This window comes from Spodoptera frugiperda, chromosome 25 (assembly GCF_023101765.2).
Source record: "Spodoptera frugiperda isolate SF20-4 chromosome 25, AGI-APGP_CSIRO_Sfru_2.0, whole genome shotgun sequence".
Classification (NCBI taxonomy): domain Eukaryota; kingdom Metazoa; phylum Arthropoda; class Insecta; order Lepidoptera; family Noctuidae; genus Spodoptera; species Spodoptera frugiperda.
In genome coordinates, this window is record NC_064236.1 from 18,872,426 (window position 1) to 18,891,923 (window position 19,498).

At 41.2% G+C, this 19,498-nt stretch overlaps 1 protein-coding gene across 9 annotated transcripts in view; it reads left to right on the forward strand.

Annotated features, from left to right (window-relative positions):
* LOC118262010 (SET and MYND domain-containing protein 4) overlaps positions 1-16,409 on the forward strand; it is a 41,871-nt gene extending 25,462 nt beyond the window's left edge. For 2 of the 9 annotated variants that reach the window (XM_035573102.2, XM_035573112.2), the window contains one exon: positions 7-16,409. In XM_035573102.2, the coding sequence (XP_035428995.1) occupies positions 7-226 (220 nt within the window). In that variant the 3' untranslated portion in view covers positions 227-16,409. The remainder of the gene's footprint in view (positions 1-6) is intronic. The other 7 variants (XR_007707016.1, XR_007707017.1, XR_007707019.1 and 4 more) reach the window with 7 other exon arrangements.
* The last annotated feature ends 3,089 nt before the right edge of the window (positions 16,410-19,498 follow it).

Consider the following 19,498-nt stretch of genomic DNA (forward strand, 5'->3'; position numbering starts at 1 on the left):
CTATAGTGAACGTCAGCCAATGCCTATAAAGGATTGGATTCGCGAGACCTTGAAGATCGCTAAGAAAGCTACCCAGTTAATGGAGCTCAACTTCGGCACGTGGCAGCCGATGTACAGAGCTCTGAAGGACAACGAGGACGTGCTGGAGAGCATGCTGGCCGGCCCGCGGTTCCACGACCACCCCGAGTGCTTCAACCATCGGCTGCAGAACCTGAACCTCATTTAGCAAGATAAGTGCACGTTCCTTTAAGAAGGCTGAGACCTTCGCACCTGGGAGACACAAATTCGTATGTTAATGAAGAAAGTACTTTGTGATTAAGTGGAAACAAGTTTAAAGCTGTTGTGTATCCCAGGTTCAAAATTGTATTCGAACTTGATCTAAACTAACTAACCTTATATCTAATTAATCTTATATCTATTACAATGTGCGTGATGTCCGTATAAACAGTAAAATGTGTGATGTGTACGACGTATTCCAAAGAATTTTAGGATGTATCTATACTATACTTGTATTTGTATTGTGATGCTGTCCGTATTTTGTCATAACCATTCATAACTTTTGATCACCGCTTCCTAATGACTTTTGACGATAAATCGTTTTTACATGAAATTGTATTCAATTCGCTCAAGAAGTGAGTTGAGTAGTGCGATAAAATTCTTATTCTGAATCTCCGCGCGCCGTTAATCTCAGATTTAAAATAGCGACAATCGTGTCGCATCGATATTGTACGATACAAGGAATTACTAAATGGATGGCTAGCAGCATCCTTTAGTATGATATACCTGTGATCACCACGTAAACCTGGTGGAAAATTTATCTTTAACAACAGACCAATACACATATTACCAACATTCATTGACGAAACCTTAGTATAAATCAGTCGTGATATAGCCTTAAACATAGGCACATGCAGATGATACAGGTGTAAACAATTTGTAGGCAAAGTGATCATTTGATTTGTACCACGCTTGAGTGACATCTATTCGTAAGTTGTACAGAGTGACAAACTGGTCTGAGTGGCATTATCTATTTAGTCTCGCTGGGTAGAACATGTAGCTGGATGATCATTTGGTTGAGTTTATATACCTGTCTATCATGTACTGGTCAAAAATTCAGTTTGAGTGAGTTTGTTTCTCTCTCTCTCGTGAACGTGTCCCATCTGAACTCGTACTAAGGGTACAGTTCATCGAATATTCCACATTTTATATGTAATAAATCAGACATTGAACGGTTCTGTTCAATATATGCGAACCACTGCCCCATTTCATCTTCACTATTGTCTTCGACTTTTATGTCTATTTTCCCCAGTGGTAGAGCATAGCTGTAGGCACTCTGTGTCTCAGCTCGAATGGGCACGCTCGATCGGGGCAGTACCACACTCTCACAGGAGATCGACGGGCAATATAGCGACCTTTAAGTTGCTTTGCTTCGTTCGATGAGTGATGAGGTCCGGCGCCCACGCTTTCCCCCTTCCCTGTCCCCGTCCCCGCCCCCATCCCTTTAATGTTGTTGTGTCGTTCACCGAGTGATGAGTTCAGATGACTACTTCTTCTGTCGCCCGAATTCATCCCCTCTCACTCCATTATTCATAATTGTCTTCGAAAGTCACCATTCTACTTCCTCTGGTGCACACGATTTTCCTAACTCCATTTTGTCTCGTATCTTCGACTTGTATAAGTCGACGGCCCCCAGTGGTAGAGCACAGCTGTTTCAGCTGTAGTTTGGGCACGCTCGATCGGGGCAGTACCACACTCTCACGTAATCGACGGGCAATAGCGACCTTCGAGTTGCTGTGTTTCGTTCGGTGCGTGATGAGGTCCGGCGCCCACGCTTTCCCCCTTCCCTGTCCCCGTCCCCGTCCAAGCTTCTCGTCTTCTCTCCCCGTCCCCTATCTTCCTTCTATTGTTAGAACTCAGGTATAGGCATGTGTTTTCATATGAGAGATCAACTTAATATAGTGACCTTCAAGTCGCTGTGTTTCGTTCGCAGAGTGATGAGTTCCGACGCTTCTTCTTTCGTCAACCCATTTCATCCCCTCTCACTACATCATTCACAATTGTCTTCTATAGTCACCATTCTACTTCCTCTAATGGTAAGGTGCAGCTGTAGGATCTTCTTGTCTTAGATATGCGATCGACGGGAAATAGCAACCTTCAAGTTGCTGTGTTTCCTTCGGTGAGAGACCAGTTCCAGCGCTCACGTCTTCCCCCATCCTCACATAATTCTCTCCCACTTCATCCCCCTAACTTCTTATTGCTCACCATCTTCAACTTTGACAAGTACACTTCTTCTAGTCGTAAATCACAACAATAAGATCACGTTGTCTTAGAAAGGCGATCAACGAAATAAGCGACCTCCCAGTTGCTGTTTTTCGTTCGATGAGTGATATTTTTGACGCCCAGATCGTCCCCAACTCGACGTCTTCCCCCATCCCCACTTCATCTTCCCTAGCGCCACCCAGGCTTCGGCCCCTCCCCTTCTTATAAATCCATATTCTCTAGTATCTTCGACTTGTATAAGTCTATGTCCTCCAGTGGTAGAGCATAGCTGAAGGCACTCTGTGTCTAAGCTCGAATGGGCACGCTCGATCGGGGCAGTACCACACTCTCACAGGAGATCGACGGGCAATAGCAGCCTTCAAGTGGCTGTGCTTAGTTCGGTGAGTGATGAGGTCCGGCGCCCACGCTTTCCCCTTTCCCCGTCCCCGTTCACGCTTTTCGTCACCTCTCCCCGTCCCCCCATTCTTCTTCTATTCCTAGAGCGCAGTTATAGGCACGCGTGTTGTCATATGGGAGATCAACTTAATATAGTGACCTTCAAGTCGCTGTGTTTCGTTCGCAGAGTGATGAGTTCCGACGCTTCTTCTTTCGTCAACCCATTTCATCCCCTCTCACTACATCATTCACAATTGTCTTCTATAGTCACCATTCTACTTCCTCTAATGGTAAGGTGCAGCTGTAGGACCATCTAGTTGCTGTGTTTCGATCGGTGAGTGACAAGTTCCAGCGCCTACGTCTTCTCCCACGCCTACGTCTTCTCCCACGCCTACGTCTTCTCCCACGCCTGCGTCTTCCCCCTCCCCCGCGTCTTCCCCCACCCTCACTTTATATACCGGCCACAACTTCACTCTTTCTCGTTTATCATCTTTAACCAATATTTGTCCGTCAGCAAGACCTTATCTCTTTCTACGATATTCCAGGAATTATTCGATGGCATTAATCTCTTTTAAGGCTGAGTCCTGCACCTCTTATAGACAAATAACTTACATCAAAGACGCACTGCCTATCTTGAAGACACCAATACGTGTGCTGATACTATTCGTGAGGTCTTATATCACTTTATTGAAATAATCAAAGGAAACGCTTCACGTATTTATTTCTTGTAAGGTAAGAGTACTGGAAATACTTGTCTCGAGGTATATGGAGCTCAGTTTAAAGTACTACGACTATCTGTATGTCTTGGTTCCAACTTCCTTCTTCAATCGTTATAGCTGTGAGCCAAGCAATTGACCCGACTTTACCCCCCCCCCCCCCCGGGCCTCCTAACTACATATTGTCTTGTGCACTATTTTCGACTTTTAAGTCTTTTTTCTCCAGTGGTAGAGCACAGCTGTAGGCATTCTGTGTCTAGGTTCGATCGGGGTAGTACCACACTCTCACCGGAGACGACTATCGACGGGCAATAGCAACCATCAAGTTGCTGTGTTTCGTTCGGTGAGCATGAGTTCCAACGCCCACGGCTTTTGCACATCCACGACTTCCCCACCCACAAGTCTTCCCCTGCACGCACGTCTCCCCCAACCCTCACGTCTTCCCCAACACAATGTCTTCCCCTTGCACACGTCTTCCCCTACGTCTAAATTCTTCCACACACCCCACATCCTTCACTATGACACCCACTTAATCCTCTTCACATTCTTCTCATAACTACTCCGTCTAAAATCCCCCCCCCCCAGTCGTCGCGTATTACCATATACTTCGTCCTCGCGTATTACCATCAACGTCGCCCCCGCGTATTACAATCAACATCGTCCCCGCGTATTATTACCATATACATCATCCCTGCGTATTACCATACACATCGTCCCCGCGTATTACTATATATATCGTTCCCGCGTATTACCATCAACATCGTCGCCGCATATTACCGTATACTTCATAGCCGCGTATGACCATACACATCGTCCCCGCGTATTACCATATACATAGTCGACGCATATTACCGTATTCTTCATCGCCGCGTATTACCATACACATTATCGTCACGTATTATTACCATATATATCGTCCCCGCATATTACTATATACATTGTCCCCCGCGTATTACCATATTCTTCGTCCCACGTATTACCATATTCTTCACTATCTTCGACTTCTATAAGTCTGTTTTCTGCAGTGGTAGAGCATAGCATTTTAAATACAAAAAGTACTTACTGGAATTTACTGGAGAAAATTAAAACACACACTAACTTGCTACCAGCCCCAGACAAATATACTGTATTTTATTAACTTGTAAAATACAATTTTTCCCTTCGGTTTTTCTACTTCATCTCACACTCCCAAGTTGCTTAATCCATCTTATGCAACCTTTACAAGTCTACTCGTCCACTTCGCCCCATTTGTTCATCATTGCCTTCGACTTACATAAGTCGACGGCCCCCAGTGGTAGAGCACAGCTGTTTCAGCTGTAGTTTGGGCACGCTCGATCGGGGCAGTACCACACTCTCACGTAATCGACGGGCAATAGCGACCTTCGAGTTGCTGTGTTTCGTTCGGTGCGTGATGAGGTCCGGCGCCCACGCTTTCCCCTTCCCCGTCCCAGTCCCCTTCCCCGTCCCCCGTCCACGCTTCTCGTTCCCCCTCCCCCGCTTTACTGCCTCTCCTCTTAAGTCCAAATTTTTCACATCTTCGACTTTTACAAGTCTCCCACATGTCCCCGTAACGGCACTTTCTCCCCCTTTTTCTGACTTTTACAGTCGTTTTCCTCTGCACACCTGTAGGCATTTCTCCCTCTTCTTCATTCTTCTTTTTACCAACTTTCATTTTTGTCGAATTGACAAAATTGGAATATTTTATTCTTTAAATAAATCTCGTTGAGTATTTTCTCAAGTTTGGCTATTATTTTTTTTTTAACAAAAGAATAACAATTAGTTAATTATTTTTTTTTATGCAACAAATAACCATTTTGAGACAAACGATTTCGGCTTGTCCGGATAGATACGACAACTTGTTGTCATCATTAAGACGAAAACATTATACCTGGCTAAGACTTTGGGTTCTCTTGTCCGAGGCAATGTCCCGGACTCGAGTAACTATATACACGGCATAAATACGATACAAAGCGGTGATCAAATATACTTCTAAGTCATACTCTTTAACCGTGTACGTTCACCTATAGAATATTATATGTTTAGTCTTAATTAAATCGTATGTACGAATTAGATTTAAGATTCTGAGGCTGTCAGCGATTCAAAAAAAGGAAAATTGTGTACTGAAATTATTTTCAAAAATGGTATGGTGTAATGAATTTGAAATAGCTTGTAAACCAACGAATAACGGTCACATTTTGGAGATATTGTCATCAAAGTAATTCGTCTACGCTGACAGCTTGCTACAACGTGACTAAACAGGTCGCGTTTGTAATATTTAAGCAGTATTTATTGTGAGTAACGCGTCGCAGTTGTAAGATTAGTGTTTTATATGTGTGTAGCTATGATTTGCAAAATGTAGGCATTCTCCCTTAACGTTATTAGTCATGTCAACACGATCACTTCACGATTTCATTCATTCCATAAAATGCCTTAAACTAAAAATTAGTATATTTATTTTATTAATTTACTTTCTTATGATTTATGAATGAGAACATCTATAAATGCACTGCGCACTCGTAGCGAAATAAATACGTGTGCTGAAACTCGCTAATATTAAGACCACGGAATTATACTCTGAAAAATAAAAAATGAGTATATACCTACCTACGCAAAACGCATTTGTTAAACTAAGAGTGCGAGTACTGGTGAACTGAAACTGGTGAAGAAAATGTCGTTTTATATTATTTCAACGTTAACTTATGATTGCATTCGTTCATCAATCCATTCATCCGGGTCATTATCATACGATTTGTAACCTTATGTTACTTTAAAATAAATTATGTTTCCTTATGTTTCCTTGGATGTATATTTTATTAATTTTATGTATTCCTAAGTTAGTAATAAAATCTATCTGTTTGATACGTGAAGTTTAGGATTCAATTTAAGTACTATCTCGGTGTTACCTACTGTAATCAATAGCGTGGAATTCTCTTTGCACAGCAAGCAGACCGCAGTCCGACTATTTTAAAAAAAAAAGGTGAAATTGCTCTGCACTCGTTCTTTTATTTCTGGCATCTGCTTTGACGGCGAAAAGATGAGGTGTGTTGAGTTAGGCGATGAAACATCACTTTGAGCGAAAGGAATTGTGTTAAGATCTCGATTGGTGGAGGATTAGTATATCATGTTGACTTGTTAGTTTTGTATGACCCAGCGGATGCCCCAAATATTGACAACTAAACCAGCGGCCTATTCGTGAAACACTGCCATGTTTAACGAGTTTGTTTTTTTTTAATTTCTTTTTCAACTCGTTCTGCAGTCTGCTTGCTTTTTAAATAATATCTCGATGTCTAAATTATAATTCTGTGTTGTAAGTGTCGTCAAGTATGTCGCAGGTAATTTGATAGTATTTTTTAATTTCAATTCGTTCTTAAAGTTATGATATTTTGCCTTCTGGCGGGGATGGCGAACCAATGGCACGCGTGCCATTGATGGCACGCGACACAATATTTTGGGCACGTCGCCGATCACGAAATTCATTATGGACTAAGAAAAAACGTGTTAAATAAGTATTTTACATTAATTTAAATTACGCGTATAATAAAAACATTGCAAAATGTACTTATAGTTTGTATTTATTGTTATTATTTTCCAAATAATCAGAAAGTCAATGACGCCAATGATTGAAGGCACGTCTACGACTTCATTAATGATTATTTACAAATAATGGCACGTCGATGCACAAAGGTTGGCCAACCAGCCTTAAGGCCTTACATTTGTTACTTTTTATGGCGTGGATAGTACCTGAACATCGGATAATGAAGGCATTGGCCTTAACAACAGGCAATAAGCCGATAGCTACCATCAACGTTAGCTAGACTATCCGCCTATCCATTATTTTAATTTAACATTAATATACTTTTTATTAATTTTGATTATATTGTAATTTTCATAGTTTTGATTATATTAATTTTGAGTATCATTCGGTTAGTTCTCTATAATTTGACTAGGATAAGGCGGTTCAGATTTATGAAGTAGCATCACGACTTCTGTCGTCTGGCCGCAGTAGTTGCGACGGTATGTCGCCAATTAGTCTTTTGTTGATCTTCAATTTTCGTGATGAAGTTCACTGTGCCGTTGTTGACACGCTGCTCGATACGACTGACAGACCTGACGTTATTACTTAAAGTGAACTGTAATCAGTTATCTGATAGGACTTCTGAAGGATAGTCATTGTAGTGTTCGAGCAGTAACTTCGGATGTAGTGGGCGGGATTCACTGTCTATCTTTCTATTCTAAATCTTTCGGAACTGTCGCTTTGGTATTATGTGGACTTAGGTATTGTAACTCGATTGAAGATTGAAAACATCTGTAGGCGGTATCGTTTCCATGTGACAGTTTTCAAACTATCTATTTTTAATTTACAACTCTCGGCGTCTATGCTCTCGAATTTCTAAACTTCTTCATCATAGTTGGTCTTCTGAAAATCTTCTCGGGAGATTAATTTTACCGCGTCATTGCTAGATGTTGACTTAAACTCTGATATGACAAGACCCTGATACGACTAAATCATTAATATCTCTCAAAGCTTTACGATGAGCTAAATAATATTTATCACACATCGTAGTGTGAACACGACAATTACGAACTACTAGGCATCATTTGCGTAGTGCTATGGTGCTACGTAGGAACCTGATATTATTTGCGTATTGCTATGGACGAAATTTATTTCTGTGATCGCGACAATTAAAAGCCACACAATCATCTCTAAGAACGTAACCTCACAGCGAGGTCTGTCCCGCCGCGTACTGGAAACAAATGAGTAACAAGTAGTCGTGTGGAACAAGAAGCTTGTACACCCTGTCTATGTACAGTGGACGAAGCAACTCGTCCCTTAACATCCCGCCACGGCGCGGGACTTACAGCGCTGTGTCCGTTATTTAAGGACTTAAAAACTGGTGATGGCTTATTTGTTGTGCTAACGTTAACTTATACTATAAATTACTTTGTCTTATTTCTTCGTTTAATTACAAATCACGCGAAAAAATATAAGATCTTTTCCACGTAACCTCACAGTAGACTCGGTCCCGTTACGGACAGGCCGCGAAAAAAAAATTAACAACTACTCACGTTACGGGACTTAGCGTGCTGTGTCCGTTATTTCAGGACATTTGAGTAACGTTCGCAAGTGATTACTTCAATTTTTCTTCTGTCTTTAATTTACAATTTAATTTTGTCGGACATACGACTTATAAGTACTAGGCATCATTTGCGTAGTGCTATGGTGCTACGTAGGAACCTGATATTGTTTGCGTATTGCTATGGACGAAATTGATTTCTGTGATCGCGACAATTAAAAGCCACACAAACATCTCTAGGAACGTAGCCTCACAGCGAGGTCTGTCCCGCCGCGTACTGGAAACAAATGAGTAACAAGTAGTCGTGTGGAACAAGAAGCTTGTACACCCTGTCTATGTACAGTGGACGAAGCAACTCGTCCCTTAACATCCCGCCACGGCGCGGGACTTACAGCGCTGTGTCCGTTATTTAAGGACTTTTAATTTAGATGTGGTTCATGTATAGTGCTAATGCAACTATTACCGGACAATGTTACTAAGGTGCATTCCACTTTCCCAATATCGCCCTCGAACTTTTCGCTCGGATTATTTTTCAAATAATTAGACGGGACCTCATTGGTCATTTGTAACGAACATACGTAACATCTTACTTGGGCGAGCTACAAATGGGACGACTGGATCGATTCCATCAGTTTCACAAAAACAGGGGTAAATGACCGGCTGGCTTGTATGCTCATGTGGGTAAGGTTAATACCTAACCTTTCCCCCAACCACATATAGGTTGGCAACAAAGTCTGAGGCCTTTGTACGCGTATCGTCAGGTGATCCGTCGGCCCATTGCCCGCCCATCCCGAAACAAGACAATTTCATGACCTTCAAAACTACTCAGGCTCTCCTTACTTACTACACATTGCGTACTTAACCGTCTTACTATAACTTACCTAAACCTGAACTATTTTAACTCTTTATAAAATCCCATAGCCAACACCATATTGGCTTATTTTTAACTAACTTATTCTCTAAATTACTTTGTCTTATGTATAGGTAAATTATCTTCGTTTAGTTTCAATTCACGCGAAAAATTGTGAGATCTTTTCCACGTAACCTCACAGCAGACTCTCTCCCGTTACGTACTGGCCGCGCGACGTAGCGTCACGTCAACTAACAACAACGCACGGTACGGGACTTAGCGTGCTGTGTCCGTTATTTCAGGACTTTTAACGTTCGCAAGTGGTTCATTCGATTTTCCTCTGTCTTTAATTTAAAATTTTATTTCAACGGAGGTACGACTCATAAGTACTACGCACCGTTTGCGTAGTGCTGTAGAAGCCACACAATCATCTCTAGGAACGTAACCTCACAGCGAGGTCTGTCCCGCCGCGTACTGGAAACAAATGAGTAACAAGTAGTCGTGTGGAGCAAGAAGCTTGTACACCCTGTCTATGTACAGTGGACGAAGCAACTCGTCCCTTAACATCCCGCCACGGCGCGGGACTTACAGCGCTGTGTCCGTTATTTAAGGACTTAAAAACTGGTGATGGCTTATTTGTTGTACCAACATTAACTTATACTATAAATTACTTTGTCTTATTTCTTATTTTAGTTACAAATCACGCGAAAAATATAAGATCTTTTCCACGTAACCTCACAGCAGACACGGTCCCGCTACGTACTGGCCGCGAAAAAAATTAACAACTACTCACGTTACTGGACTTTGCGTGCTGTGTCCGTTATTTCAGGACATTTGAGTAACGTTCGCAAGTGATTATTTCCATTTTTCTTCTGTCTTTAATTTACAATTTAATTTTGTCGGACATACGACTTATAAGTACTAGGCATCATTTGCGTAGTGCTATGGTGCTACGTAGGAACCTGATATTGTTTGCGTATTGCTATGGACGAAATTTATTTCTGTGATCGCGACAATTAAAAGCCACACAAACATCTCTAAGAACGTAACCTCACAGCGAGGTCTGTCCCGCCGCGTACTGGAAACAAATGAGTAACAAGTAGTCGTGTGGAACAAGAAGCTTGTACACCCTGTCTATGTACAGTGGACGAAGCAACTCGTCCCTTAACATCCCGCCACGGCGCGGGACTTACAGCGCTGTGTCCGTTATTTAAGGACTTTTAATTTAGATGTGGTTCATGTATAGTGCTAATGCAACTATTACCGGACAATGTTACTAAGGTGCATTCCACTTTCCCAATATCGCCCTCGAACTTTTCGCTCGGATTATTTTTCAAATAATTAGACGGGACCTCATTGGTCATTTGTAACGAACATACGTAACATCTTACTTGGGCGAGCTACAAATGGGACGACTGGATCGATTCCATCAGTTTCACAAAAACAGGGGTAAATGACCGGCTGGCTTGTATGCTCATGTGGGTAAGGTTAATACCTAACCTTTCCCCCAACCACATATAGGTTGGCAACAAAGTCTGAGGCCTTTGTACGCGTATCGTCAGGTGATCCGTCGGCCCATTGCCCGCCCATCCCGAAACAAGACAATTTCATGACCTTCAAAACTACTCAGGCTCTCCTTACTTACTACACATTGCGTACTTAACCGTCTTACTATAACTAACCTAAACCTGAATTATTTTAACTCTTTATAAAATCCCATAGCCAACACCAGATTGGCTTATTTTTAACTAACTTATTCTCTAAATTACTTTGTCTTATGTATAGGTAAATTATCTTCGTTTAGTTTCAAATTCACGCGAAAAATTGTGAGATCTTTTCCACGTAACCTCACAGCAGACTCTCTCCCGTTACGTACTGGCCGCGCGACGTAGCGTCACGTCAACTAACAACAACGCACGGTACGGGACTTAGCGTGCTGTGTCCGTTATTTAAGGACTTTTAACGTTCGCAAGTGGTTCATTCGATTTTCCTCTGTCTTTAATTTAAAATTTTATTTCAACGGAGGTACGACTCATAAGTACTACGCACCGTTTGCGTAGTGCTGTAGAAGCCACACAATCATCTCTAGGAACGTAACCTCACAGCGAGGTCTGTCCCGCCGCGTACTGGAAACAAATGAGTAACAAGTAGTCGTGTGGAGCAAGAAGCTTGTACACCCTGTCTATGTACAGTGGACGAAGCAACTCGTCCCTTAACATCCCGCCACGGCGCGGGACTTACAGCGCTGTGTCCGTTATTTAAGGACTTAAAAACTGGTGATGGCTTATTTGTTGTGCTAACGTTAACTTATACTATAAATTACTTTGTCTTATTTCTTCGTTTAGTTTCAAATCACGCGAAAAAATATAAGATCTTTTCCACGTAACCTCACAGTAGACTCAGTCCCGCTACGGACAGGCCGCGAAAAAAAATTAACAACTACTCACGGTACGGGACTTAGCGTGCTGTGTCCGTTGTTTCAGGACATTTGAGTAACGTTCGCAAGTGATTACTTCAATTTTTCTTCTGTCTTTAATTTTCAATTTTATTTCAACGGACATACGACTTATGAGCACTACGCATCGCTTGCGTAGTGCTATAAACGGGCGTGTAGCTACTAGGCGTCACGTGCGTAGTGCTGTAGAAGCCACACAATCATCTCTAGGAACGTAACCTCACAGCGAGGTCTGTCCCGCCGCGTACTGGAAACAAATGAGTAACAAGTAGTCGTGTGGAACAAGAAGCTTGTACACCCTGTCTATGTACAGTGGACGAAGCAACTCGTCCCTTAACATCCCGCCACGGCGCGGGACTTACAGCGCTGTGTCCGTTATTTAAGGACTTTAATTTAGATGTGGTTCATGTATAGTGCTAATGCAACTATTACCGGACAATGTTACTAAGGTGCATTCCACTTTCCCAATATCGCCCTCGAACTTTTCGCTCGGATTGTTTTTCAAATAATTAGACGGGACCTCATTGGTCATTTGTAACGAACATACGTAACATCTTACTTGGGCGAGCTACAAATGGGACGACTGGATCGATTCCATCAGTTTCACAAAAACAGGGGTAAATGACCGGCTGGCTTGTATGCTCATGTGGGTAAGGTTAATACCTAACCTTTCCCCCAACCACATATAGGTTGGCAACAAAGTCTGAGGCCTTTGTACGCGTATCGTCAGGTGATCCGTCGGCCCATTGCCCGCCCATCCCGAAACAAGACAATTTCATGACCTTCAAAACTACTCAGGCTCTCCTTACTTACTACACATTGCGTACTTAACCGTCTTACTATAACTAACCTAAACCTGAATTATTTTAACTCTTTATAAAATCCCATAGCCAACACCAGATTGGCTTATTTTTAACTAACTTATTCTCTAAATTACTTTGTCTTATGTATAGGTAAATTATCTTCGTTTAGTTTCAATTCACGCGAAAAATTGTGAGATCTTTTCCACGTAACCTCACAGCAGACTCTCTCCCGTTACGTACTGGCCGCGCGACGTAGCGTCACGTCAACTAACAACAACGCACGGTACGGGACTTAGCGTGCTGTGTCCGTTATTTAAGGGCATTTTAACGTTCGCAAGTGGTTCATTCGATTTTCCTCTGTCTTTAATTTAAAATTTTATTTCAACGGAGGTACGACTCATAAGTACTACGCACCGTTTGCGTAGTGCTGTAGAAGCCACACAAACATCTCTAGGAACGTAGCCTCACAGCGAGGTCTGTCCCGCCGCGTACTGGAAACAAATGAGTAACAAGTAGTCGTGTGGAACAAGAAGCTTGTACACCCTGTCTATGTACAGTGGACGAAGCAACTCGTCCCTTAACATCCCGCCACGGCGCGGGACTTACAGCGCTGTGTCCGTTATTTAAGGACTTAAAAACTGGTGATGGCTTATTTGTTGTGCTAACGTTAACTTATACTATAAATTACTTTGTCTTATTTCTTCGTTTAATTTTAAATCACGCGACAACTTGTAAGATCTTTTACACGTAACCTCACAGCATACTCTCTCCCGCTACGTACTGGCCGCGAAAAAAATTATCAACTACTCACGTTACGGGACTTAGCGTGCTGTGTCCGTTATTTCAGGACATTTGAGTAACGTTCGCAAGTGATTACTTCCATTTTTCTTCTGTCTTTAATTTACAATTTAATTTTATCGGACATACGACTTATAAGCACTAGGCATCACGTGCGTAGTGCCGTGGTGCTACGTAGGTACCTGATATTACTTGCGTATTGCTATGGACGAAATTGATTTCTGTGATCGCGACAATTAAAAGCCACACAAACATCTCTAGGAACGTAGCCTCACAGCGAGGTCTGTCCCGCCGCGTACTGGAAACAAATGAGTAACAAGTAGTCGTGTGGAACAAGAAGCTTGTACACCCTGTCTATGTACAGTGGACGAAGCAACTCGTCCCTTAACATCCCGCCACGGCGCGGGACTTACAGCGCTGTGTCCGTTATTTAAGGACTTTTAATTTAGATGTGGTTCATGTATAGTGCTAATGCAACTATTACCGGACAATGTTACTAAGGTGCATTCCACTTTCCCAATATCGCCCTCGAACTTTTCGCTCGGATTATTTTTCAAATAATTAGACGGGACCTCATTGGTCATTTGTAACGAACATACGTAACATCTTACTTGGGCGAGCTACAAATGGGACGACTGGATCGATTCCATCAGTTTCACAAAAACAGGGGTAAATGACCGGCTGGCTTGTATGCTCATGTGGGTAAGGTTAATACCTAACCTTTCCCCCCAACCACATATAGGTTGGCAACAAAGTCTGAGGCCTTTGTACGCGTATCGTCAGGTGATCCGTCGGCCCATTACCCGCCCATCCCGAAACAAGACAATTTCATGACCTTCAAAACTACTCAGGCTCTCCTTACTTACTACACATTGCGTACTTAACCGTCTTACTATAATTTACCTAAACCTGAACTATTTTAACTCTTTATAAAATACTTACTCTTTAACTTACTTTATTACTCTTCGAAATCTGTCAACTTGAGACCGATAGGTCTCCTTATTTATAAGAGCAGTGCTAACGATGTAATGTGGGCATTATATACGCCCACGTTTACAAGAGCGGTGACACCACCATCCGCTACTTGGGGAAGAAATGACTATTATTATAAATAAGGACCAAGAAACTCTTCAAATGAACACTTCAACAAATTTCTCAGTAGTAGCACGGAGTCTGGAAATGTGCCCGGTTATGGCAATAGGTTCACCACTACATGGGACTTACAAAATAAATTGGGAAAAGTGGGTGTACACAGTGGCATTACGTGCCATAATGTGCACCTCTGCCTACATCTTCAGGGATTAAAGGCGTGACGTAAACTCTACACACTAGTCTAAGACTGAAAATATTCTACACAAATGGTGCTATTAACCCATCTTGTACCGGAACGCAGATCTACACTAGACACAATGTGTTTTCATTGTTGTCTTAATACGAAAGAACTGAACAACATCTCAAACAGGGGCTACCACTATCTCGCCCCGCCTGTTGGTACTGGTGAGCGACGACATTTGACATCACGGAAACAAATTAACATTTTACTATGAAATACACTAAATCATTATTTCATTAAACGGTTTTATTTGACCTGTTGGTTTATCTGGGTCTGGTTATTGGGATTTGTTCCCCTTCCCGACGACAGATCAATCTGATATTTGATACACACCCCTGATGACCATACGCATTAAAACCGTTTCACACACAAAATATTTTTAGTTATTTCTTGTAAATTGTTAACATCTCCACCTTCCTGATGACAGATCAATCTGATATTTGGTACACACTTTTAATCTTGATGACACATTAAAATCGTTTAACATATTATACAAATTATTTTATGTATTAAGTACTTGCAAACATTAACTATGAAATATCGGACGAAACTCTAAAACTATTTTCTTTAATGGGTGCAGAAATTTTATCACTTAGGATCTTTTTTTTAAGACGTTGTAATTCCTAATTAACATACAAACACAATGTTTAGATGTTAATCAGAAATATCGACCTCTTTTGGCAAATTATTAATCTCGGTAAACAGCAACTTCTTACACTTACGTACTCTTAAAGGATTGAGGATGTGATCTCTACAGGATCGGTGATCAGTTCGAGAACTAGATGCCTTACTATCTTGACTTTCTTTCCTCTCTAAATCTTTCTTCTTAACCGTCACTTGGTTGGCTATCAAGTATCAAGGATGGTTTTCCCCATCCTAGGTTCTGATAGGAGCAGTATGAGCACACAAGCAGGTCTTTACTATCGGATTAGGTGCAGTGGCGTTCTATATCTTCTACTATCCTGACTTCGTTAAATCTATCGTTATTTTACTCAATTATTCTAATATAGTTGTAGGATTTTTCGGTATGTCTGAGAGTATGAAAGTGAGTCAACTGTTTGAAAGTTGATCGGAATGTGTTAATGATGTGTGAAAGGGTGCATAAAGATAGAAGGCGGAGGATATAAAGTAGGGATAACCATCCCATAATGGTTTCGAAAAATGCCGGTCAACGTACGTTTATTAAGAAGTGTATTCAGTCTCATTGGATATTGTCTCAATACGGATAGTAGCGTGCTGAAAATTTACCTCAAAATGTATGAGAGATGAATGGACGTTCACTAAAGAGTTTGCAAGATGAGGAATAAAAGTTGCATTTATTTCAAGTTATTGGAGCCAAATATACATGACGAAAACGAGCATTTTTATCGTCTGTGCTCTGCATTTATCACTTTGCTGGAAGTTCGCAAAGGCCGTCGGCTTGGGGGCAAGTGCCAAATATAAGTGATGCTTATTGGTACTTTTGATACTTAAAATCGTGCGAGTAGGACGAAAAATTTTATTATTATTTGTTTAATTTTGGCAAATTATAATGAATCATCCAATTCATTATATTTGTTGGTTGAGAAAAATCTACTACGGGCTCTGGCTAAGAGCTTCTAAGCTCCTTAGTACCTAAACTCGTGTGATTTAATCAAATTACCTTGCGACATGAATCGGTGTTATGTAAACGTAAATATAAGTTGGTGTTTAGTGGCTTCAGTAAACGCTTTCTGTGTATCCAATTTGTCTTTTATTTACCCATGTTTTATTAATCCTTAATATCTATCCTGAACATATTATAATTAAATTAACAATGTACTTACATGCAAAATGGTCACGCAACCGTTTGTACAGATTTTGAAGGTTGACTCCCTGACTTTGCAATTATTAAAGTTGAATTTTCCATAAAGTTGACTTCAAATTGAAACTGCCTGACTATCTACCTTATGGTAATAATTGCGAGGAACTGGGTTCAAACCCTGAGTCAGTAAGATATTTGTTTGGTATATTCTAAAATTAATATACAATGAATTATTGTGTTCACAGGAGGAACCAGGGTATAAAATGCTACATGGAGCGTTGTTCCAGTACAGCATAATGGAATTACAGGACCCGGTCTTTACACATTATTCTACAGCGACCACATAGTAACTTTTGTACTACCTGACTTTATACCTACAGTTGAAATATTTCTATCTCACAATGTGCCATACTTGTATGACATTTACTCTGATACAGGTCACTGGTCAGACGATTAACGGTTAAAGGCAGAGCTGCTGGACCAGGCCCTGGATTCGATGCCAGCCTGGTTTATGCAACCAAGTTGGATGAAATAAATTATATGTGACTGTAAAACGTAACTGTTTCTCTTTAATTACCAGCTACTGGCGCTAGCATGTTACCATCATCACGCCAGCTACAAGACGTTCACTGCTGGACGAGCTTGAAGCAGCCGGGAGACATTCATAGCTGAACGAAGGCCTCTTCCTTAGTCACCACCTGCATCTAATGCCTCCTCGCACCCTGGCGACGTCTGCCTACGCTACGTTTTCCGGTCAGTATTCACCACTCAAGCAATTTCCTCTACTATTAACTATCAATTATTTGAGCTACGTGTAAAACCATTGTCAAGTATAAGATTGTAATATGTGATTTGTTTTCTCTAGATACCAGTCATGGCCGCCAGTGACGGTTCGGGCGCCAGCAAGGCAGCAGTGCTGAGCTTCGGTCACGTCAAAAGACATCGGCCTGTTGGAAAGGCCTTTCAAATTCAACAGATTTCATATTACAAAACAATGAAATAGTCTACAAATAATGTACCTACTTAATTTATGAATACATTTTAAACATACATGAAATAAATGCTTATACTATTATTTTTGAGTTTTCACTGTTATTCAATCAATATGCCTGCCTATTACAAAATTACAAGTCACCTTCCACACAGCCACAGTCACGAGTTACGGTAGATACTAAAAGTTCTGAACTCTAGCTAAAAATTTAAATGTTCATAATGGTAGAACTGAGCTGCCCTTTAATGGGTCTATTAAACTTATGAAATCGCAGACAACTTGTCAGATGTACTCAGTTGTGGCCAACTAGCAATATCTCTTTAAATGGTGGCACTGTCCACAACTTCGAATGTTCTGAAGTTGTGAAAATCAATAAATAGCTTTGGCGTGGTTCGTGCTACACTTTATTTATTTTCAACTGCCTCGTTGGCCGAGTGGTTGCAAGTACGACTGCCGGGCAAGGGGTCTCGGGTTCAATTCCCGGGTCGGGCGAAGTATTACTGGGCTTTTTTCGGTTTTTCGAAAATTTCTCAGTGGTAGCACGGAGTCTGGAACTTACAAAATTGTGAAATGTGGGTGTGCATTGGCATTATGTGCCATAGTGTGCATCTCTGCCTACCCCTTCGGGGATTAAAAGCGTGACGTTATTAAAAAAAATGTGGTCAGGTTCGAATCCTGCACCAGAAGAGAGTATAAAGCTTCTGAAAACCGAACTAGGAGTCTTAAAAACCTAAAACGAGAAGTCCGTACTCGAAGCAACCGCTGGCGCCAGACCAAATATCTCAAAAACGAGCCAAAATATTGAAACCCCTAGACGCACACCTGTACTGATATATTTGAAGACGGAAGACCCATGGAAAGAGACTAATCGGTCCACCGCATACTCGAGCATAATATAAAGCATTCTTCCGTGCACAGTAGGTACATTGCTTAGTATCAGTGGGAATGGTCACATAGTTTCACAGCTTAGCTATTACATAGCTACGTAGCACATCTCAGGAAAATATACAGCTTACCCCCTACCCTTTTGTCGTTTATATTTATGGAGATCTGATTTAAAAAATGTAAATACTAGGTAGGTAGCTACTTTCCTAAATATTTTCTTACCTTGATCAATAACATACCACGAAATAAAACAGGTAATTCCTTACCTAGGTAGGAATCTGTTTAGTAAACTGGTAAGGTACACTTAGTAAATACCCACCCACTTCCCGATCTACAGCTGCATCGCGGCATCATCGCCTCTGGAAAGCAGTCGCCGTATGCTTGACGAGGACTTACCTAAGTATGAAAGCTTTTTAAGTGGAGTATCTAAATCTTACTAATATTATAAATGCGAGTTTCTTTATGTTTGTTACTCAATCACGTCAAAACGGCTAAAGGGTTCGGGATGTAATTTGGAACAAGGGTAGATTATGGTCTAGAATAACATAACCTTTTACCCCCCGGCGAGAGCTAGGACGTAGGTATATAGTATAAGCAGCACAATCATACTTCTGATGATTTTGTATAAAACTATGGGTCATTCAGTGGTGGTTAGACATTCGGCCAATCAGGGGTCTTAGTCTGCTATTACAATTGTGTCAGAATGGTCGATCATTGAACAGTACAAGAGGGGCGGAGCTATGTAGGTTGTATAGCTCCATCCCTTGCCCCAGGGATCTTGGTTTCGATATCAATTTCTCAGACTTTAGTAAGATGATTCAATACAATTAACACCATCTTTGCGGGACTGTACGGGAATCGAACCTGCGATTGCATAAGTGTACCTAGTTTTTATCTGTGTGCAGGATGCAGATGTATTAGTGCAAATAACTAATACATCTGTTACTGTACAGGGTCGAGTATATCATAACTGACGAAAGTGGGTATTGCATTCATTATGAACACTAGTTTATTGCGAATAGATTTCATTACTCTTAGATGATTTAATTGACTATTACCTAAAACTCTAATAATAAATAATTAAGAATATTATTAAGTAAAACGTACCACCTAAGCTTTAAAGTTCCTATTAATATTTTAAGATGTATTTATAT